The sequence below is a fragment of the Neomonachus schauinslandi genome, chromosome 5 (assembly GCF_002201575.2).
Source record: "Neomonachus schauinslandi chromosome 5, ASM220157v2, whole genome shotgun sequence".
Taxonomy (NCBI): domain Eukaryota; kingdom Metazoa; phylum Chordata; class Mammalia; order Carnivora; family Phocidae; genus Neomonachus; species Neomonachus schauinslandi.
In genome coordinates, this window is record NC_058407.1 from 156,090,548 (window position 1) to 156,115,223 (window position 24,676).

The 24,676-nt window shown below is 47.1% G+C and overlaps 1 protein-coding gene across 1 annotated transcript in view; it reads right to left on the reverse strand.

Annotated features, from left to right (window-relative positions):
• ARHGAP17 (Rho GTPase activating protein 17) overlaps nt 1-24,143 on the reverse strand; it is an 88,474-nt gene extending 64,331 nt beyond the window's left edge. Inside the window, exon 1 of the mRNA XM_044915644.1 lies at nt 23,986-24,143. Coding sequence (XP_044771579.1) covers nt 23,986-24,038 — 53 coding nt within the window. The 5' untranslated portion in view covers nt 24,039-24,143. The remainder of the gene's footprint in view (nt 1-23,985) is intronic.
• Nucleotides 24,144-24,676: the final 533 nt, after the last annotated feature.

The window sequence follows — 24,676 nt, forward strand, 5'->3', positions numbered from 1 at the left end:
AACGATCAAACAGAAAGTATTTTGGTAATAATATGGGTGAAATACACCTAATACTCTACATTCTATGCTCTGAATTATTTCCCCAAATGATGGAACTCTGGCCACATATTTACAGCTTTTCTGAGATAAGTAACATTTATTTTTTACTTTAAACAGCAGTAACAACACCCTTATCAACCTTAACTGACTCTCCACAATGTGATTTTAATTCCAATCCACGACTAAGATGAACTGTTATATTTTAAAATCAACTGAATTGAGGTTTATTGTCTTCCTGCACATGTAAGCTTATGCGGCAGCTTTTTGTTTGGTCAGTTGGCTTTTCTCCCCGCCTCTGGCACACAAAATGGAATCTCTTTGCTGTCCCTGCTGTAACCACGTGCTAAGTCTGAAAGCTCCACCAACAATTTCTGCTTATGGCAAAGTGGGAAGGAAGCTCCCTGCCGCCAGCACACTGCGCAGACTCTGCCTTCAGTGGTCCCCGCCCAGGGCTGCTCGAGTCAATTACAGTACCCGCTTGGACCTGGAGGCAGCTGGGTTTGAGATTTCAGAATGCATTTAAGCAGGCAGAAATACGAGCGATTTGCAAAGGATCTCAGTGTGGACAAACACATGTGGAGCTAAATCCTATGGGGGCGGGGGGGAGATCCAGGAGGGGGTCCAGTTTACTGGCACGCGAACACAAAGAGGCCGGGCCAGGAGGAGCTGGAAAGCCACACACAAAAATGTAAAGCAGAAGCACCAAAGGCAAGGCCACACAAATTCAAGGGCTCGGCTCTGACTCAGTGCTGTGGCCACTGGTGGGGAGGCCCTCTGCATCTTAAGACAGGTTGTGCAAGCCCTCTTCCAAATGCTTCTTCCTGAGTAAGCACATTTGGACTTCTTCAAGGGCATGTTCCCATAAAAGGCAGGTTATAAATGATCATTAAGTTCTCAGGCCGGGATCCCTTTTGCTTGTAGCTTATCTGAAGGACCCATTATACTTACAGCTTATCTAAAAGACAGCCCTAGGAGGTGCCTATTGATTTCTCTGAGCCACGGTGAATCTAGGGAACAGTAGTAAAAAAAAAAAGGCTGAGATAACTGATTCTCAACGATGGTTACACATGGTTGTATGTGATTCCATTTTTAGGAAAAGGCCAGAAAAAGCAAATCTAGGGGCACTTTGGTGGCTCAGTCAGTTAAACGTCTGCCTTCGGCTCAGGTCATGATCTTGGGGTCCTGGGATCGAGCCCCGAGTCTGCTTCTCCCTTTCCCTCTGCCCCTCCCCCCACCACACTTGTGCTCTCTCTCTTCTCTCCAATAAATACATAAATAAATAAATAAATAAATATTAAAGAAAAAGAAAACCTATAGAGGCAGAAAATAGAGTAGGGCTAGCTGAGGGTGAGTCTGGGAACGAGAATGGACTAGACAGGAGCATAAGGAATCTTATTGGGGTGACTGAACTGTTGTCCAATCAGATGGTGGTGATGGTTACACAATGCTGTCAAAAAAAAAAAAAAAAGAAATCACTGAACTGTAAACTTAAAATGGGTGAATTTTATGACATATAAAGCATATCTAATAAAGTTGTTTTAAAAATAATACCTGGAACCCAACCCAGAGTGACTGAATGGGAACCTCGTTGGGGGGAGGGAGGGGAAGGGAGGGCCTGGCATTTTGTTTTAAAGCTTCCTAGGCCATTCCAAAGTATGGCGAGGGTTGAGAACCCCCGTGTCAGAAGAGGGTCAAGGTACCCACACTGGCAGGTGGCAGAGTAACCACCAGGACACGACAGAAAGAGGCTCCAGCAGTAAATGGTTGGCAGTAGCAAAAACAATCAGAGGTGTCCCTATAGCACCAGCCACAGATGTGCTCGGTCAAGACTGCCTGCTACGTGGTCTGATGTACGGGACTCATAATTGAGTTTACTCTCCTGCCTTCGCAGGCAGGCTGAGCTGAGTGATGAGAAGGCAGTGGACGGCAGATTCTAAGTTGCACTGTAGGCAAAGGAGAAGGAGACAGAATATGGTACGAGCTGAGTTAGGGCTCTGGGGTCAGGCAGACCTGGATCTGAATCCCATTGCTGTTGCTCGGGGGCTGCCAGTGTGAGTGTCCGTGTCCTCCCCAGTAAGATCGGAATGATGGGAATAATAATACCACCACCACAGTGATTGTTTAGGAACACCACTTATCTCGTTTCTCTCATTACCATGGTCCCCAGCACCCCGTGAGGGTTCCTGGTGCGTCAGCGGTTCTGAGCATCACAACGAACCACCACCACCTTTGGAGAACTCCCAAGCGAAGTCGTCCCTGGGAAGGACTTTTCCACAGTGACCAGGCTGTTCTGGCTTCTCCCAGAAGTTACACAAAGACACAGAGCAGCGTCGAACCTCCAGCGGGAGGAGGGCAGCCTGTTCCATCACAACAAAGGGATGGTTGTGGTAACCCCGTGTGGGCTGGAGGCCACTGAAGAGAAGCACGGGCACAGAATGCACAGAAATGTAGAGACTGGGTATGTGGTGAGTTAGCAAAAACCCTTCATCACAGGATCAACGTCTTAGCCCTCTGCACCCCACACCGCTGATCCTGAGACTGTAAAAATCCCAGCTGCGGCCGTCCTCAGCGCTGCATTCACAGAGGGCCAGAGAGCTCTCTGGACAGAAACCATCTTAGGACAGCCTTGCTACGAGATACTCGGATCTTCATTCACTCAGCCAGTATTCATGGAGGCCTCTCTAAACGTCAAGAGCTCGGGAGGAATGAAGGAGAAAAATGAGCCACAGTCCCCACCCTTGGGAGCTAATAGGAAAGACAGCAATGTAAACAACCAACTTCATTCAGCATTTCTAGGAGCAGAGAGAGAAGCCAGGAAAGGCTTCAGAGCGAAACAGCCTAAGCAGATCTCTGATAAGACAGAACACCCAAAGAGGATGGGAGAGGGAATGGGAAGAGGGTCCTGCACCTGGGCCCAGAATCAGGGCTGAAAAGAACCAGGGGCTAGGAACTAGGGGGCCATGGGGAGCCACTGATGGTGTCTCCCCAGTGGAGTGGCATCAGATCTCAGCTTTCAGAATGCAAATTCTGACAGCACAGTACAGGCTGGAGGTAGGAGAACATCTGGAGGGCCTCCGCAGTTATTCAAGGAATGAATAAGAACATAGACACGAAGCCCTACCAGTCTGATCCTGGCCAATGTCGTGCTACTATTTCAACAGAAATGATATGGCTGAATCACTGACTATAAATCATCAATTTGAAAAACACTTTAAAAAGTTCAAGAAAAACCCATGAAACATGGAGGTCTCTCTGATCAAGAAATAAATCAGACATAGAAGCTAGAATTCATGGGCCGTAACCTAGTTGACTACCAGATTTCAATACTAGATTAAGTTTGCATTTGTACACTTTTCTTTTATGAAAGCACTTTTGCACATACGATTTCATTTCATTATGACACGTACCCTTATGGGGCAATTTTCACCTCTATTTCATGGGTGTGGAAACTGGGCAGAAACCCATTAAATAAATTACATGTGAACCAAAGTCTTTGGACCCTCAGAAAGAGAGCAATTTTAAGGTCACTGACCAAAGCGGACTCTCTTTTATTTATTTATTTATTCATTCATTCATTCATTCATTCATGAGAGTCAGAGAGAGAGAGAGAGAGAGAGAGAGAGGCAGAGGCAGAGGGAGAAGCAGGCTCCCCGCCCAGCAGGGAGCCCGATGCGGGACTCGATCCCAGGACCCTGGGATCATGCCCTGAGCTGAAGGCAGACGCTTAACCATCTGAGCCACCCAGGCGCCCAGCGGACTCTCTTTTAATTCGTTTTCATACTAGACCCTGGTCCTAGGTCCACCACAAACTAACCATATGCTCTAAAAATACAACCCCTGACCTTCCTGTACCCCACTTTATTTATATTTGCACCAATGATCTCACACAACTTTTAAGAAACTACAATAAAACAGAATAGTTGAAAGAAAAGAGAATATTTGAAACCTTCAAAACTGTACTTTGTGAATATAGGGCTGTATCTCTATAAACAAGAAATGTTACATTTTTAAAAGGCATGCAATGCTGAGAATTTGGAATAATTGTGGGTCCTCTAAGTTTCTATAAGGAATACACATCACAGATGTAGCCCAGAAAGTTCTATGATTAGCATGGTGCACAAAATGAAGGGGGAAAATGTTCACCTGGAAAAATGGGGTGAGGCTGCTTTTAACGGATGACGGATAGATTCTGGGTGGAGAACACCATAAATCTTCACTTGCCCTTTTTTAAAGGTCAAAGAAAAGAGTGTTCCAACACCACAGCTTGATGGATGGAAGGACGCTGTTGGTGACTCAAAATAGAATATTGATTTTTTTTTTTAAATGAGGCTTTTTCTCAAAAGGATATTCAGAATAATGAAACGTTCTCTGAGTGGAGCTATGTGGCCCATCACTGCATGCAACCACAAGCGGGTGTCATGCATGCTTTGCCACTAACCTTTTCATTTGGTTAGTCACTGAACAAGTATTTGTTGGGTTCCCTTCCATGAGCCATCATGAGTAAGAGACACAGCCCCTGCTCTGACAGAGCTCAATGACTGTCGAGGAAAATCAGCAATGAGACTCCAGTGCAGTGAGTGCTCTGCCCCGGGAAGCACAGGGCCTCTGAGGGTAGATGGTTGTCATCACCACCATCACAGATGATGTTTAGTGAGCTCATACCCTGTGCTTGGCCCTGGTCCAGGTGCTTGGTAAGAATTAATCCCCTTGATGTTCACAAGAACTCCATGAGGTAAGTATCGTTGCCTCCATGTTACAGATGAAGCAGCTGAGTCACAGAACAGTGAATGGACTTGCTCAAGGCAGGCTCTCAATCTGGGCGATTTTGCTCCCGAGATCCTGTTCTTAATTTCTGGGTCCCAGGTGCTTTACATGTATTAACTCATTGAATCCTCAAGATAACTATGTGATCAATGCTATTACCGTGCCCTTTTTGGAGATGAGAAACCTGGGCACAGAGAAGTTAATAACGTGCCAAAGGTTAGAGATCACGGGAGGACATCTGATGCAGACCTAAGATACCAGGAAGGTTTTTGAAACTGGTGATGGCTTTTGAGACCTAATAAGTGAGTTGGAGTTAGACGCTTGGATGTTGGATAGCAGAAGGGTATGTTAAGGCAGTGAGGACAGAGGTAAGAGAGAGAGCACAGGAAGGACACACACAAGGTGATAGTTGTGGGAGAACCCTTGCCCCCACCCCCCGGGCCCCCTTAGGCTTGGGTGCATGGGGCCTGCTTTAGTCTGAGGACCAAGTAGGAGAATTAAAAGGAAACTTCGAGTACTCAGGGCCTTACACAGAGTAGGATGTAATGGCAGTCCACCATTGAAGGAGGGGATGGGACAGCTGAGACATCCCCCACTCTGGGGCCACCCAAGGCTCAGATAGGCAGAGCCTGCTGAAGAGCAATGGGGACAATTGAGAGGAGCCCTGCAGACTTTGGGCCTTATAATGAATCCCAGGCACTGGTCCTCTACACCACAGGGAGGGCAAGAGAGCTGGGGAAGTTCTCTTGATATAGGCACACAAATCCTACTAAATTTGAGGGTAAGGCAGGAGAACTGAGATAAACAAGACCTGCCCAGGGGGAAATTTTAATCCCACCCTCACATGAGTTGAAGCCTGTGGTGAACTGAATGTATCCAAAGCAACAAGAAAGCCCAGACTCATGCAACAACAGACTAGATGGATTTGAGTCCTCCCACGAATTGCCTGGCAGAAGAGGCCTACCACTCTCTGTTTCTACACATATTTGGCATTCCACAAAACTCACCACAGGAGAAAAACAGAAAATATGATGCATTAGCAAGACACACTGTCAAAAGAACTAGATCCAAAGACAGCCAAGATGTTGGAATTATGATAAACACATTAAAGGATCTAGTAAAAAAGGTTGACAGGATGAATGAGTAGATGATGGGTTTCATCAGAGATCTGGAAGTTGAAAGAAATTATCCAAACTAAAATACAGAGAGGAGGGCGCCTGGGTGGCTCAGTCTTAAGCATCTGCTTTCAGCTCAGGTCATGATCCCAGGATACTGGGATCGAGTCCCACGTTGGGCTCCCCGCTCAGTGGGGAGTCTGCTTCTCCCTCTGCCTCTACCTGCCGCTCTGCCTACTTGTGCTCTATCTCTCTGTCAAATAAATAAAATCTTTAAAAAAAAAATACAGAGAGGAAAAAAATTGGAACAAAGTATCCAAGATCAGTGGGACAATATCAGCCTAGTATACCTGTAATAAGAGTGCCAGAGGGAAAAGAGAAAGAACATGGGGCAGAAGAAATATTGGATAAACAATGGCTGAGAAGTTTCCAAATTTTTAAAAATTAATTTATTGATTTGAGAGAGAGAGAGAGTAGGCATGCGCATATGCAGAGGGGGAGGGAGAGAAGCAGACTCTGCGCTGAGCGGGGAGCCTGACGAGGGGCTCGATCCCATAGCCCTGAGATCATGACCTGAGCCAAAATCAAGAATCAGACGCTTCACCAACTGAGCCACCCAGACACCCCAGAAGTTTCCAAATTTAATGAACAATGAACAATCCACTGATCCAAACTCAGAGAACTCCAAGCAGGATAAACACAAAGAAAACACACCTAAAAAGATCAAGGTCAAACTGTGGAGGAAGAGAAAATCTTGAAAGCAGACAGAAAAAAAAGGGCACTTAACAGGCAGGGGAGCAACGTAAGAATGATGGCTGACTTATCATCAGAAACACTATGACCAAGTGACAACAGAAAGACATTTTATTTTATTTTTTTTAAAGATTTTTTATTTATTTATTTGACAGAGAGAGACACAGCGAGAGAGGGAACACAAGCAGGGGGAGTGGGAGAGGGAGAAGCAGGCTTCCTGCTGAGCAGGGAGCCCGATGTGGGGCTCAAACCCAGGACCCTGGGATCGTGACCTGAGCCGAAGGCAGATGCTTAACACCCAGGCGCCCCTAGAATGACATTTTAAAGTCCTGAAAGAAAAAAAGTCAACCTACAATTGTACATCAAATGCAAATATTTCAAAGATGAAGGCAAAATAACAAGATTTTTTTTTTTAGTAATCCTATGCCCAATGTGGGGCTTGAACTCTGAGATCAAGGGTCGCATGGTCTTCTGAATGAGCTAGCGATGAACCCCTAAAATAATGACATTTCTTTCAGAGACAAAGCCTAAATAAAGAGATTTCATCTCCTAAAGACCTCACCACAGCACTGTTGTGGGGAGGGGAGGGAAAGGGAGGCAGAGAAGGAAAGAATTTAGGCGTTCGACATCTACACTGGACCAGTCTAGGGTGAGGAAATTTCTTAGGGAAGGTGGCAAGAGCTCTTACTTCCCATGCCAACGCTGATTAGTCATAGCTGTCTGCAGCCCTGGTAAAAGGAGAACTGGGAGGCTGCACCCAACCTCCCTGGGAAAGAGAACCAGACAGACTGACAATGATGACAGAAAGATGTACCAATTGTTCCAACTATGGATGTTCCCCCCTCCCCCAGGCTAAGTATCATTCTTGATGTCACATCTTCAGTTTCACTGTGCAGGCAGATTAGGCACAAGAAATGTTAGAAATTTTATCTACTTTCTAGTAAAGTATTAGGATAGTTTAACGTAAAGAAGACTGCCAATTTTCAGCGTGCAGCTTTTAACTTCTTATGTCTCTGCCATCTTGGGAGATTAAGGAGCAGTTCTGGTTGCAAGTGGCTAGGCAATTTAGAGTTAACTCTTTCTCCACCTTGGCAGTTTTGACATTTTAGTCTAAATAATTCCTTCTGTGGGGGGGCTGTCCAGAGCACTGTAGACTGTTCACAGTATCCCTGGCTCCTACCCGCTCAGAAGCCAGGGGCAACATGCCCCCCTCTCCCCAGGGGTGACAATGAAAAATGTCTGGAGATAGTGCCAAATCGAGGGGGTGAGGGGGACCAAACTGTTTCCAGTTAAGAACCATGCAGATAATAATAATAAAAAAATCTTTATGGTTGCCGGAAAGGCAAAAAGATAGTCTTTCTGTGTGAAAATCAACATAACTTAGTCGCATTAATAGGATGGGAGGTTGGCAGGAAGAGGAGGGATGCTCCTCTGATTCTGTAATGACCTAATACATGATTCCTCTTTATTTTATTAGTGCTATTCCTGACAATGTACATTTGGGAGAGTCCCATATCCTGAAAAATGAAAGAACACAAAAACTTGCTTTACTTCCTTTCTAAAGACTGTTTCTTTTTTAGTTCCCTGAGACTTTTTATGAATTGTTGACAGATTTTTTTAAAAGATGTTATTTATTTATTTACTTGAGAGAGCGCACAAGCAGGGGGGAGGGGCAGAGGGAGAGGGAGAAGCAAACTCCTAGCTGAGCAGGGAGCCCGATGTGGGACTCCATCCCAGGACCCTGGGATCATGACCTGAGCCGAAGGCCGATGCTTAACTGACTGAGTCACGCAGGCTCCCAGGGACAGATTTTTTAATTTCCAAGAACTCTATGTCTTTTTCTCAGTAGCCTGCTTTTTTTTTTTTTAATGGACGTAATAGGCTTTCTGAGGATTTTCTTACATCCTATTGTCCTGTGTTGGACAATGAAAGAACAAATAAAACACCACTTGCTGCAGTCAACCATAGAGCTACTTCTTAAACAGTCATCTGGAAGCTTTTCTGAATGGCTTTCAGTACCACGTTTTTTAATTCCGAAGAATTTTTTTAAAAATAGCTTTCCTAACATTTCAATGGATTTCAAAGATTTATTTATTTGAGGAGGGGGGGGCAAAGGGCGAGGGAGAGAGAAAATCTTAAGCAGCCTCCCCCCTGAGCGTGGAGCCCAATGCTGGGCTTGATCCCACGGTCCTGAGATCCTGACCTTGAGCTGAAACCAAGAGTCGGACACTTAACCGACTGAGCCACCCACGCGCCCCCTCAATGGATTTTAATGAGAGAGAAGAAATATACACATGTTCAGTCAATCACCTCAAACTGTCTCCTGTAATGTCTTAAGTTCATGAGAGAATTTTCCTACCATGGATAATTTCAGGAACCTACCAGTGGAGACAAGAGGTCAACCTGCTGTGCTGTAACATGCTATTATGATAGTTGTGTTCCTAAGGGTTCATGAAAAATTCCAAATTACGAAATCAATTCATACAGTGGCAGTAGGGAGAATAGTCAGAACGGAGCATGTTGAACTGGCAGAGGAATTTCTACGGCATTACAGGGCAACGCATTTCACTATTTCTGGGTATCACTTGAACACGGTGCTGGTCTCTTATCACAAATGCTCCTATTAGCAAGAACATCTTTACACAAGTATACCTCCTTTGCCACCCACAATTCTAAAAGAACAGAGAAACACTCCTAAAAGTGTGAGTTCGTAAGGTGCTCGCTCCTTGCGGGAGGGTACGTTGACTCAGACTGATAGCCTGGAGCACGTTTGCTGAGGGTCAAAGCCCTGTCCACCACCTAAAAGCTGTGCAACTGTGAGCAGTTTACTTAATGTCTCTGTGCCCCCTATTTCCTAGTCTGTAAAAACGGAAATATTAAGAACTTCTAACTTACAGAATTGAGTGGATTGCAAGAGATAATATACGCAAAGTGCCAATTCCTTGAAAGCTCAAAACATGGTATTTATTGTTATGACATAAGTGGTTAAGAGTAGAGACTCTGGAGACAGACTTCCTAGTTCTATGACCTCAGACAAGTTATCAAATGTCTCTGTGCCTCTGTTTTCTCACCTGTAAAATGAGATAATACAGTACTGACTTGGGTATTAAATGAGCTGATACGTGACTAGCACTTGGAGTAGTGCCTGGCACACAGTCAGCACCCAAATAAATGTAAGCTATCAGTATTATTATTTTTTTCGAAGGATCTTTCTGGCAACAGTGTGGAAGATGCGTGGAGGGGGAGGGCAGACATACTGGCAGGCAGGGAAACTGAGGGAGGTGAGTATTAAGAGACCCGAGAATATGAGATCCAAGTAAGAAAAGGGAGGGCCCACCCTAAAGCAGGGGGTAAGGAGAGGCGGGGAGGGAGAGCTGTTACAAAGACACAACAAGCAGGACTTCGTGACCGGCGTGGATGGGAAGGGAGAAGGATTATCCCCTAGAATGATCACCATGTTCCTATCTTGAGTGACTGGCTAGACAGTGAGGCTCTTCAACTGGAGGGGCAGTTTGGGAGGCTCTGAGGGGAAGGTCAACAAGGTCAGCTCCGGAAATGCCGGACTTAAGGGGTCTACCGAACGTGCCGGTGGAGATGTCCGGTGTGTTTTTTGCTGGGCGGTTCTGAAGCACGGAAGACGCGTCCGGAGAGAAAATTCCGAGCGTGCCGCCAGCAGGAGCAGCAAACGCCGCTTTTTTGGTTTTGGCGGGGGGCGGTTCGCTCGGAATGCAGATCTGCAGAGAAGAGAAGAGCTGGGCGCAGAAACCTGGTGAGGAACACGGTGGGAGAGCAACCGGAGTGGCGAACAGCAGAGCAGCGTCTAGGGAGGGCGGGGAAGAAGCCGGCGTGTGGTGCCCCTCAAGCAAGGATGGCTGGCTGGCTGAAACTGCGAACGGTGGCACAGGGGACAGGAATGCTCACTGAGAGCCAACATGCAGGGCGCTGACGGCAGACGGAGCTGCAAAGCCCCGCGCGGGAGGAAGAGAGCCGAGGACGACGACCTGAACATCGCGAGTGGCTACGAAGAACCCGTGGAGAGAGGGAAGCTGGAAATGCAGAGCGGACAGGGGAAGCACCCCTGCCCTAGGGAGAGCGGCTCGTGGAGGGGGGTGGACAGTGACCACTCAGACCACTTAGACTGATCAGCTTGAGCCTGAGGGACCTGGACGGGGTGGCAGTGGCCAGATTTCTCTGGAAACAAGGAGGCAGGTCATCCGAGGGGAGTGGGTGTGTCTGGAGTCGGGTGGAGTGGGTCTGAGAAAAGTCAAAGTCTGGCAAAAGCACTTAGGAAATGGGACAGGAAACTGAGCCAAGGGCTGGGAGGCGGTCTTCAGAGCCCAGCGGAGCTTGGAGGCCGGAACATCTTGGCCGCCCTGACCTGGCAAGTGGGATGAGCTTTCTGGACCACGCCCTGCATCCCAGATACAGGCAAGAAGTCCCCGGTGACCTGGTCGGGCTGTCGGGCAGCAGGACCGGTGAGCCGGTGAAGGAAAAAGGCTGGCTGGACAGAGTCCTGGAAGTGTGGTCAGAGACCCTGCCATGACTGACTGAGGTCAGAGAAGCAAGGGGACTTAAGAAAGCACAGAGGGGGATGGGCGCCTGGTTGGCTCAGTTGGTTAAGCAACTGCCTTCGGCTCAGGTCATGATCCTGGAGTCCCCGGATCGAGTCCCGCATCCGGCTCCCTGTTCGGCAGGGAGTCTGCTTCTCCCTCTGACCCTCCTCCCTCTCATGCTCTCTGTCTCTCATTCTCTCTCTCAAATAAATAAATAAAATATTTAAAAAAAAAAAAAAAGAAAGCACAGAGGGGGACTCTTTGGGAAGAGGATCCAGAAGGATAAGAGATTGGAGGATGCGATGGACGATTTGGGTTCCGATCTTACAAGTGGTTCTTAAAACGCAATGGCAAATTTATTTTTGGAAAAGAATGCCAGTTTATATTCCCACCTGGGTATGACTAGATAAACACAGCCCTTGTCGGCTCTCCCAAGACAGTAACATATCATTATTTGAGCTTTGCCAATTTGGTAAGTGAAACATGCCGTCTTGAAGCTTTGTGCTTCTAAAATTAGTTGTAGTTTTGAAATGAGTGTCATACACTTACTGTCATCTGTGAGCGTTCTGTTAACGGTATTTGCTCATTAGAGTGCACTTCTTTAAACTGATTGATAAGAGAGCTTTATACACTAAGGACATTAGCCCTCCGTTGTGGCTGCTCTCAATTGTTTCCAACTAGTCATCTGTCATCATTTTAATTATGATATACGACAGACAGAAGTTTAATTTTTGCATGGCTGAATCTATAGGTTACCTTTTATTATTTATTCTCTGTACTCTTGTGCCAGAGCATGAAGAACTTTCCATCTTTTCCTCTATTTTATGGTTCGGTTTTTTACTAGAAACCCTTAAGCCATCTGGAATTTATTTTGGCCCCTGGTGGTGAGGTGAAATCTAACCTGCCTATTCTTTCCAGTGCTAACTTGCTATCTCCTACTGCTTCCCAGTCTTAAGATGCCTCCCTACCTCATGCCAACTTTTTTTTTTTTTTTTACGATTTTATTTATTTATTTGACAGAGAGAGAGAGAGAGACAGCGAGAGAGGGAACACAAGCAGGGGGAGTGGGAGAGGGAGAAGCAGGCTTCCCGCGGAGCAGGGAGCCTGATGTGGGGCTCAATCCCAGGACCCCGGGATCATGACCTGAGCCGAAGGCAGATGCCTAACGACTGAGCCACCCAGGCGCCCCTCATGCCAACTTCTTACACCTACCAGGGCTGGTCCCTGTGCGGTATCGGGAGCCCTGTCTGACCAGTGTGGGAGCGCAGCAGGGAGGCTGGGGCGGCCAAGGTCAGAGAGAGAGCTGGTGGACAGCACAGACTCACGTCCAGCTCAACTTTTACTATACTCGAGCTGCCCTATAGCAGTTTTAGGTTTTTAAAGCCCTCATCTAAAAGCTCTGAAAACATTCTGGAATGAAGTCACTGCCAAAAGGAGCCGATTAGTCTAAGGTGACCGCCACATCTCATCATCCAGAATATCCCATTTTGGCTTTTCTGGGGGGGGGGGGGCTCCCACATAGAGGTCAAGTGTGTGTTTTGGAGAACATGTGAGGTGCACGCCTGTCATAGGCACGGGAACTGCAGTTACACATCTCTCCGGGAGCTAGCAGGATTCTTTAATCCTGGGGTTCTTGGCCCTGGGCTGGAAGAGGTGGGTGAAGGCCGGGAAATTATATGCAATTTGTGTGTGTGGATGATTTTTTTTTTTTTTTCGGGGAGAGGGCTGTTAGAACCTCCATCTAAATCCATGAGTAGCAAGGTTTCTGTTCCTAAAGACTGCCCCAAGAGTTAAGGCTGCAATTAAGTCCACTGCCCCGTGACCTGCTAACCACTTCTTTAGAAGTTATATTAACATATTGCTACGTCTGCTCCATTTCAAATTTCTCTTCCAGTTCCTTCCTCAGTCCAAGTGCACTGCAGTTGTTTTCTCCGTATGGTTGGACTACCACAAATTCAGTATTCTGCCTTTAAGCCACACACCTGCCAATCTTACGACTAAGCTCACACGTCAGGCATACTAAAAGGTGTGTGGCTCCAAGAAGACAGAGGAAAGGCCTGTAGATTTCCATCAGGAAGTACTCAGATTAGGACATTTGCATTTAAACAGGGCTTTACCAGTCCTTATCACATTTTTGGAATGCCTAATGGTGGTGAAATCACATGCCCTTTATACAATATTGCTGCAAACAATTATACAGCTACACATTATTTTGGAGTCTAACCCATTAGAGGAGATGAAAGAAATAATAGGAAAAGAAGAAACAAAAACATGACGCATAATATTATATACACAGAAATTCAAAGAAGTAACAAAATGATCAGCTGCAACCAGTTTAGTAAAGTAAATAAATATATATACAAACATGAACATCACTCATTTTTACCAAATAAACTAATTAGGCACTATTTCCAACAATAACAAAATACTTAGGAAGCACATAAAAGCTTCATGTATAGGAAGAGATACGCCATGCTCCTGTTGAAAAGACATCAACTCTCCCCAAGGTTTAGCTTACGGATGTGCTAGACCATAAATACCTGGGATTTATTTGTTTTTGTATCCTCAGACCCTACACCATTGCAGGCACCCAATAAATATTATGTGGCTGAACGAACTCTAGACCAATCAAAATCACAAGGGATCTTTTCTAGGAGCTAGAAACAAAGGGATACCAAAATTCATTTCTATACAGAAAGAGGAGCACCTAAGAAAGAAAACCTGAAGAAGACCAGCTCTGCCAGATTAAAAACACGTTACACATTGGTAGTTATTATTAGCACAGTGTGGTGTCAGCTCGCACACACACACACACCCCCAGAGCCATACACCAATGAAAGGAAAGCCAACAAAAAGTCAAAGCCGGCATGAGAATTACATGTTTAAAAAAAGAGAAGCATCAGAAACGAACGGAAGTGAAGAATCACTGTGTGACCTATTTCAGTAGGTCATCCAGCCATAACCCAAATCACCTCAACCCTTCCCTTTCTCCCTTCTTCACCCCAAACACCATGGTGCTAAACAGGTTTGCAAGTCAGTCCCCATGCCACGGTCCTACTCCCCCCTAGCCTGTTACAACAGTTTCTTTCACTTTCCCCCCCTCTTCCCCTTCCTCCACAGTCCCAAGTCACCTGCCACCAGAGTGATCCTCCTAGACCTCCTAGACCACCAACTTTGCTTTCTCAACCTTCTGCATATACAGGCTTCCCCCAATTCTACTGATCTCCCAAAACTGGCACGGAAGCTTTTCTAACCATGGTCTTCCACAGATGAGGACAAAAGCCAGTCAACACTGCCGGTCTCTAAAAGTTGGAGTCCACAGTCATAGGTGCTCATGTGTTTTAGTCCTGCCATCCTGGGGTTGTTTGGGGAACGTTATGCATCCTAGTGGGTCTGAGAATGCAAAAGCAACGAGAGTATTGAAAAGGTTGTAAGAGGGGATGAACAAGTATGATGAAAATTAAAGAAATTAAAAATGGCACTGTGAGAAATGATGCCTCCATAGAGTTTCAATGTATAACAAAATTGTCTCTTTTGGAGAAAGATGGCTGTCAGTTTTTATTAGGCAAAGGAAATAAGAGTATGCTGCTTTTAAAGCTTTTTAAAACTTTGTAAAGAACCAACTTACTCCATCTATTGGATGGGAATGCATCCAGAGGCTTGTGAATTTAAACACCACAGTCACTCTGGGCTTAAGTACATGTGGATCTACAAAAAACCATTAGTTCACTACCTACTTTGAAAATAAGAGCTAGACAGAGTTTTCACACTGCTAGCAATCAGATTTTGTATTATATTATATATATTATATTACATTATAATTTATAGACAAAAATATATTATATTATATATATATTATATTATAATTTATAGACAAAAATATTAAGTTAATTTGTAGACAAAAACATTAAGTTAAAGGAAAACTGTCAGTGGGTTAGGTTTCCCGAGAATTTTTCTTCCCTCTGGGAGTTGTAAGTCACCCGTCATCTCTACTTCCTGTTATCAAGATTGCTCAAGTGTCACATGTCAGAGAAATCTTCCAGAACCCCAAGGCAGTGTCCATGCTCCATCTATCTTAGCACCCACCGTATCAAGTGAAGCAGAAACACTTTGGTGTATTTCCCCAAGGTACAGATGGGCATGTTCAACTGGCCAGTCCAGCCCACGCATCTGAAAGTATCCAATGACCACGTGAAATCCAAGCTGGTAGACTTAGAAATGTTCACACTGACAGGTCACAGGTAGCTGGTCATTGCTCAGAAGAATTTCTGGGCAGTTCTGAACATTTATTTATTTAAACTTTCATATCGTTTGAGTACCTATTTACTTAGTCTACCATTTATTATTTAAATTCTTTAGGAGTCATAAGTTTGGCTAACCCACCTAGAAATGATAGAAAACATGCTAATGAAACATTTAAGGAGAGATTAAGTAGACTACTAGACCAAAATATCTCTGATAAGGAAGACACCTAAAAGGAACTGTGGGAAAGGACAGTCAGAAACATCTTGGGACTAATCAAAAGGAAGCAGCCTATGCAAATCATTAATAAGTTGTAATTAACAGGAAATAGCAAGACATTAGAAACAAGTCTTACAGCCTGGAGAGCTTAAGATGAACTTAATATTGTTTTCACATCACTGGCTACAAATAGGCCGACATATTCAAAAGCAGTGTCTTTGGGGCGCCTGGGTGACTCAGTTGGTTAAGCGTCTGCTTTGGCTCAGATTCTGGGATGGAGCCCCGCATTGGGCTCTCTGCTCAGTGGGGAGTCTGCCTCTTCCTTTCTCTCTCCCTCTCCCCGCTTGTGCACTCTCCCTCTCACTCTTTCTCAAGTAAATAAATATGTTTTTAAAAATTTTTTTTAAAAAGCAGTGTCTTCTATAAATCACAGGGTTGGGTTTTCAACAGAATCCACTTTATCTTCTGAAACTTGTATCAAACGTGTACATGGTCATGAACTGGTTCCTTCAAGGTACCATCCCTGCACTCATTATGTAATGTACCCAAGGATGAGAATTTTCACTTGTTTATATTGTGATAAATGAATAAATCAAGATATGGCGTTAATATTTCCTTACTAACATCCAAGATCTGCTAGAATAGGTACAACGGGCTGTATTCGAATTATCTGCTCGTAGGTCTGTCTGCTGACTCAAGTTCCTAGGAATTGGTGATCTTTTTAACCCCAGCCTCTGACAGGTTCTCAGTAGACATTTGTTGAACCAAACTGGTAACAGAACAATGAAATCGACAATGGGACATTAATTCCATGGCAATTAAATGCACAAATGACACAGAAAACTCATAAAGAAATACAAATACATTTCATTCATTTCAACCTTAGTGGAAAAAATTTAAATAGGTTGCAAATTTTTTTTACAAGGCGATATTGATTGCTACTAGCACAATGGTGAACTACGACATTCCTCATGGCGTGCACAATGACGTGTGTTCTGGGGGACATCATTTGTTGCACTAAAACTAAAGGACAGCGCTATCACGTAGAAGGCCATTTAGCAATACTGTGACCACATCCATATTAATCTCCTACAAATGTCATGATTCTGGACTCCAGAGAATTCATCAGAAGAAAATAATTTAGAGAGGAATGGCTATGATAAAATTGTGACTAGCCATGCCAAGCCAGAGTGGAGGCCTAGATGTCCCACAAAAGGGATAAAATCCAGCTCAAGCTAGCTAAGCCAGTTGGAAGACAATTTCGAGTCCAGGTTTTAAAAAAAATGAAAGCTTGAACTTAGGCCATCGAGAGGCAGAGACCAAATCAAAGATGCTCCAGGGGCAGAGCTGTCAGATCATAGGGAGAGCCTGAATTTAAAGAACATGGAGGAGAAAGAGGGGTACTCAGGGATGACAGAGGAGGTGTGGCGTGGCATTCGATGTGCCAGGGCAGGTGTCCACAGACACTCCCTGTAAAGGGCCAGAGAGTAAACAGCATGGGCTCTGCAGGCGGTACAGTCCCAGGGGAATGGTCTGAGAAAACAGGAGAGAAGGGGCATGTCTCTGTCCAAATACAATGGCCCTTCAGATCACTGGGGCCCTGGAAAGGTAGGAACATCATAGACCAAGCCCCCCTTAACCCAAACTTTTTAAAAAGAGGCTCCTATTTTAACAGAGACAAAGCAGATAGGAGTGTAATAATATCTCTAAATGGATTTATACATGATTAATTACTGTGGCATCTACTTACATTTGAGAAACAGAAATAGAATGATATATGCCAAACTTCTACAGTCTGACAAGAATGCATGGTGCACATACTAATTCTGGGACCCTACACCAGAATGTCAAGTCCCTCGGGCGGGGGGATGGGGTGGGAGGGTCTACCAGGGACATACTGGGAGCCACTAACACAGAGATCATTTCAGATGAGAATAACATGCTGCCTTCACATGTAAAACTGATGCCACAGGACCACATCTGTTTAGGGTTCATTTTTGTTTCAGTGAACAATGGGTTTTCACGGACCTATAAATACGCTGTTTGATATTCCAGGATTTCACAATATGTGAAGTGTGTAACAAGGCCACGCAAAATCAGACTCAGAAGAAGTTGCAAGGATAACAGATTTCTTTCTCCCTCTGCTCTATGCAGATGCTGGACGGGATCCACTCAGATTGAGGCAAACAAAGCATCGCTACCTCTCCTTTCTCAGAAATCCTGTTCAGAGCTCCCCTGGAAAAGGCTGGGGAAATCAGTGTGTAGAGTAGGTGAGGGACGGAGAATGTTCCTGCTGACAAAGTGAAGGATATGGTTTGTGATGTTGAATACAGAAAGGGCTGTCTCACGGAAGAGAGACTGATTCTTCGTGGCACCAGAGGACTGCCCTGGAATGCTCAGGCAGAGATGCATTTTATTATTTTTAAAGGTTCTATTTACTTATTTGAGAGAGAGAGAGCGCACAAACACAAGGAGGGGGAGCAACAGGCAGAGGGAGAGGGAGAAGCAGGCTCCCCGCTGAGCAGGGAGCCCGATGCGGGGCTCGATCCCAGGACCCTGAGATCATGACCTGAGCCGAAGGCAAACGCTTAACCACAGAGATCCATTTTGACTCGCTGTGAGAATCTGTGTTGCCCCTAATACAATGGGCTACCTCGGGAGGCAGTGAGGCTTCTGCTCCTGGGGAAGGTCATTAGATTTCTGTGATCAGGGAGAGGTCTGCAAGGAATGTAACACAGGAAAGCAAGGCAGTAGGGAGTGGGGCAAAATGGATGGCTGACGTCCAGTCCAGAGGGGACAGCAGCTACTCACCACTACTGCTTGTACGAGGGAGCAACTCCTGCCATCGCCAGGTCTTCATGGTGGTAGAAGAACCTGGAAATCCAGGTTTTCATGGGAAAACACTGAATCTTTAAATATGGGCCAAGGATTGAAATAAATACATACTTAAGAATTCAACCAAACAACATATCGATGCCCTGCAAGCAAACAGTTTAAATCTTTGGTTTTGACCATTCGCATATCGAGAATGTAAAAGGACTAGACCAGGGTTTCCCAACCACAACACTCTTGACATTTAGGACCAGATCATTCTGTGTAGCGAGGCGGTCCTGTGCATGGTAGGATGGTCAGCAGTATCCCTGGCCTCTCTCAGCAGATGCTGGGAGTACCCTGCCCCCCAACCCAAGTCCTACCAACAAACATGTCTCTGGACATTGCCACATGCCCCTGGGGGACCATCTCTGGTAGGAGCTACTGGACTAGAGCAACATCCAACTCTGAGCTTCCAGGATTTTATGAAAGCGTCCCACATAACTCCAAATGGGGTTTCTCCAAGAAGAGTTGCCCACGTGAAGTCCAGACTTACGGCTGATTTGGAATACCAGACCTGGTTTCTGGTTCATGACAGCTCTGCCATGAACTAGCCTGATGACCTCTTTTGAGTCCTCCCTTCCTCATCATTCAACCAGGAATAAACAACATCACCTCTGGGACTTGCTGTGGAGAAGGCAGTGAGATCATTTACGCAAAGCCTCTAGCCCAGCAGCTCAGCCAGCACCAAAGGCACTGAATCCACATTAACCCTTTCCTGGTGAATCAGGTGAAAAGGCAGCCAGCCCAGGGTCTGTCCTCAGAAACACGTGGGATGCAGAATCAGAAGCCCTGGCCCTGAGTCCTGCCTCGGCCACTGAGTAGCTGGGCATACTTGGCAAGCCATTTTTCCTTCCTCATAACCTAGAAATGATAAGCACCAGTAGGCGAGAACCAAGCCAGGTGCTCTGGGACAGCACGTGGGAAGCTAACCCACTAGAGAAGTACTGACGAGTATGACTATCAGATCTTTGAAAGATTTCTGAAAAGGAAAGAACAAGCTCTTCCACAAATCCAAGACCTGAGAGGGCAGTGGTATCAGGGAAAGGTACAGGAGAGAAAAGGAAAATTGTAACAGGAATCCTTCACCTCCCTATCCTTTGACACACGCAAATGCCAACTGGTGACCCACACACAGACCAAGTCTGGCCACGGACAGATTCTGTTGAGCCCCACGTCGTGTCATGGTGGTGCTTTAATTTGCATTAAATGCCACCTGAGTTTCATCAAAGTCCAGATTTCAGGCCTTTTTCGAAAACTCCAAAGCTCAGGCCACACTGGGCCCATATTCCCACACGCCCCTCTTTTGAGACAGACACTGGCGAGGTCCCCCTTGGCCCTCAACTGTTCATCACTCTGCTTTCAGTAGCCTGCAGCCTTGACTTCTCTAGAGGCTACTATCTAGGAAAGCATTCGGACCTGCAGGGAGTAGTCCTTCAACCTTGGCACAAACCGACACCCGAAGAGACACTCCCTTCCAGAGCCTTACCTAGGTCATCAACTCTCCTAGGTGGTGGCTCAGATTCTTTTGCTCCTTGACACTTCTACCTCGCAACTCAACGTCCCTGGGTTTCCTCACCTTGGTATACACCTTCCTCCACTGAGGCTATCACCTCCCCCAAAAGAACCACCTGCATCTGATGGATTATCTGTCTGCACTGGGGATTTTCAAAATACATCTTTCTTTTTAGAGCAGGACTACAAAAGACAGGACATGCTACTTACTGTATCCTGACCAGCACTCCTTCTCACCTCCTGCTGGTAACAGTACCCAGTGTTCTCTGGGGGGCCAGCACTCCCCCATTCCCAGTCCCTGTGGTTTGGGTGGGGCTGACTCCATTCCCATTTCCAGGGCAAGGCATGGGACCCAGCTGGACACATTCAGAGTCAATCCTGGGGCTCTGGCCACAGTGAAAAGTAGTCTCTGTCCCTCTGGGACTTGAACTGAGGAGGAGGGACAACTGGGTGGGGGCGGGGATGTCCCCTTGTGGACACAGCCTATCTAGAGAGTGGAACCCCTGGATCTAGCCCTGGCTGCAGCCATACTCCCTTTTGGACTCTGTGGTCACATACGAGCTAATGAAATTCCCATCTTGGCTTAAGGCAATTCGGGTTGGGTTCTCTTACAAGCAAAGGAGACCTAATCAATAGGAGAGAAAGTTGAAAGAAGTGCTTACAGATGGGGGGAAAGGCTCTGCTCCAATTTTCTCCTGGTTTGCTGGTTTGGGTTTGGTACCTCTCTCCATCCACTGAGAGTGGAGTGTTGCTCATTGTATTAACGATCCCTCTCTAAGCACTTATCTCATGGTCTATAATTATTTCTTGTTTGTCTATCTCTTCCACAAATCTACTGAGCCCCTTCAGGGCAGAAACTGGGTTGTGTTCACTTTTGAATCTTTAATACCTTGAACAGTGGCACACAGTGTGGTCTCAACAAGTGCCCCTTGATGAATCAATCAACCATCCTAATTCTCTTCTCTGGGACACCCCTGTCATGAGACCACCGCATTAGCGTGGTGCCTGTGATACACAAAACGTCTGCTGAAACACACTCATCCTCCCATTGGAAATACATCGCATCATGAGGACTCCCTCCTTCCAGCCATTCCTGATTCTCCCCCATGTTCGTCCCACGGAACCTCACTGTGGGGTTGCTCACAAGGTTCTCGATCTTGGGACGAGAACGTGGCCTTGCAATGCTCTATGAATGGATAACACACAGGATGGGCATGCCATTCACACACATGACTTCACTCGTGGGTGCAGGGGACCTTCTTTGCCTTCTAGCCTTCCTCTTGTGTTGAATGCACCCAGAATCCTGCTTCTGATGTCTACCAATAGCACGATAACACACAATCACAATTCTAGGCTCTCTCCTGCCTCCGTGTTCCCTCCCGAGGCTTTTACAATGACTTGAGTGGAAGAAATACAAATGTGTCAAGGAAATCGACAGCACTGAACCAAAAGCTCCCCAGAAAAAGTTTTGATTTGGGAAGCGTAACTGCCACACCCTTCATAGCTCTGTAATAGCCCTGGCTTCCACTGGCATCAAGCAATAAAGATTTTCAAACAGAGTCAAAGGTCAGGGCCGGAATTACAGTCCCAGTATGAATCACCATTGACTCTATCCAGTTTTCATTTTCCCATGCTTGGGCTCACACTGCCAGGGCGATCTGGTAAGAACTAGATCTACACTAGATGTGACAATCTTTGTGGAATTTCTACCCTATGCGAGGCACCACAGCAGACGCTGGGAAATGAAAGAGAAAGACAGCAAGGGCTCTCTCAAGGCATTTCGTTTACTGGAGAACAGTAACAAGGAAAATGGCCACTGCATTATAGAAAACGAGGTGCTGTGTGGACTTCTGAAACTTCCCCGGGCTGGGGCCATCCAGTCTGTGTTGAAGCATCAGGGAAGGCCTCTTAGAGGCAGACACCTTTGCATGGAGAGCTGAAGAATGAGTAGAAGGCAGCTACAGGGCTGGTGCAGTGAAAGGGGCTCCAGAGAATTGCAGGTAGAGACTAACGGGTAAGAAGGCTCGGCCTGCTCTGGAAACTAAAAGTGGGGCACCTGTGGCCAGAATCCAAGTGTGAAGAGAGAAGCTGCTACAGAGGAACTGGGGCCAGAGACCCTGCCTGGCTTGGTAGCTTGAAAAGGCTCAGAACTGGGGCATCTGGGTGGCTCAGTCGGTTAAGCATCTGCCTTCGGCTCAGGTCATGATCCCATCGTCCTGGGATAGGGCCCCAGGTCAGGCTCCCTGCTCAGTGGGGAGTCAGCTTCCTCCTCTCCTCCTGCAGCTCCCCCTACTTGTGCTCTCTCTGTCAAATAAATAAATGAAATAAAAGCCTCAGAACTTTGAGCAAAAAGAGCAAACAGTGTATAAACAGTGTTTAACAGGCAGTGTATAAACAGGCCAGAAAGGCAATGTGACAAATCTGTCTTGACACTCACCGAATATTGATTTCACAAGGCATGTTACTAAGAATATAAAGGAGGGCGGGGGTAAGAAAACTCACAAGGAATTATCTTAGAATTCATTTACAGATCTCCCATGAAATATTGGCCGCCACTACCACCCTGTCTATCACACTCTCAGCATTATTTCTATCATTTTCCTACAAATGACAGAAAAGTAGGCACTGCTAGGGTTTAGGGGACAGGCATCAACTCTGAATAAATGCACACTAAGATAATAGGGTGGCGTAGCAACAAAACTGAACAAAAAAACTAAGCCACTAAGCAAAAAGTTAGGGGGTGGGGAGGTGGGGGGAACCGAAACAGTAAAAAGCAAATTTAGAAAACGGGAGGGGAAGTAAAAGCATTTTGGTACACACACAAAAAGAACCATCTCCACGTGCTTTGGTCAAACCAAACTCCCCCTTTGACTCAACTGTTGAAAAAAAGAAGCAAAAGCTGTGAAAAACTCACACTTTCATCTCTCTTCCCAGAATAAATAGTCAGTAGGTCCAGTACAGCCAACTGCCCTAAAAGACCTTGAAAGATATGCCCCAGATAATGGGGCACATGACAAGCACCTCCAGGAGCTCTCAAAACCACCAATGGTTCCTGTTGCAACAGCCTGATGGTCTACAAATTCCTGTCTATTCTGTCATTTCATAATTGATAATGTTTCCTGTCAAGCATTAAAGCAGTCCCAAAGAAACCTGGAGAAGAATCGGCTTCCAAATCCAAAGGGAGAAAGGGTTTTTTAAAAAGCTATTAAAAAAATAAACTCAAAGTCGTCCCAAGGCGTTTCCACAATTCTTTCCTCCCAGTTCCCAATTTCTCAATGTCAAGATCTTGGGCAGTCCGGTCCATAGGGGCCCGGGTTTGGAGACAGCGGCACCTCTACAGTGCCTGGATGGACGCCCGAACCTCGTAGGCGGATCCGATGGGCTCTGATGACCCCTTATTTATTTAGTGCCATCAGGCAGTGGGAGGTGGAGGGTCTGCAGCGGCGGGGCGACCCGGAAAGCCTGAGATCATCGCCCGCAGAGCACAGCGTCCGCTCGGCCTCGGGCTCACGGGTTACCCGAGTTTTCGCCCAGGGCAAACCCCGGGGGAGGGTAGGGGAAGGCTCGGTCCAGTTCCCCCAGGGCGATGCTCGGCGGGGCCGGGACAATGGGCGGCAGGGACCCGCTCCGGGGCCGTCTTGGGAGGCCGACCCACCCCGCTGCTCTCGGGAGCTCCGGCGGCGGCTCCGAGCTGGGCTTCAGGCCTCGGCGTGGCGGAGCCCCCGGCCCGGACCCCGCGTGCCTGGTGCGGGGCGGCGGCAGGGGACCGGAGCTGGCGAACCGGAGAGCAGCCGGACCGCCACCGCCCGGCCCCTTCACCCCTCCGGGCTCAGATCCCGTACGCCGGTCCCCACCCGGCGCGACCCCGGCCGCCACCCGGCGCACTCCCTGCGGGCCCGGATCCGCGCACTCGCCTGCCCACGGTCTGGTTGGCCAGCTGCTTCATGCGGTTGAATTGCTTCTTCATGGTGGCGGCGGCGGCCCGCGGGGCTCGGGCCGGGCAGCTCGGGGGACGGCCTGGCGCGGCTACATCGCTTCCCGGCCCAGGCTGCGGCGGCTCTCAGGCCGGCGCCCCGCCCTCGCCGCGTCACTTCCAGCGGCGCCGCCCGCGGGGTCAGTGCCGGGAGCGGCGGGTCGACCTGCGCCAGGCCGGGGACGCGGTGCGCACTCGGGCCTCCGCCACCCAGGACACCGGCCGCCCTGTACAGACCAGGGGACCCCCTGACCAGGCACCGCAGCCGCCCCCGCAACCGCCTGACGCGACTAGGCCGCACACGGGCTGGAGGCGGCGGAAGGGCGGCGCATGCGGCAGCCAGGGAACCGCCAAATCCGGCTTTGGGACGCGCTGTCCCCGCAGGGATGACGGGGCAGGGAGGGACAGGGCACTCTGGAGGCTCTGGACGCTGGAAATGCCCAAAGTCTCCTTGAGGGCCGTGCCTCTGCGCAGGTGTAGACATTTGTCAAATGCACCTAGGATTTGCGTGTGACTGTGTACATTTCACCTGGATTAAAAAGATACTGTTGTGTGGAAAGCACAAGCCGCAGGAGTTGTGTACCGAGATACCACTTAGGGGGAAAGTCCAGGGCCAGATGCATTTTCTGTGG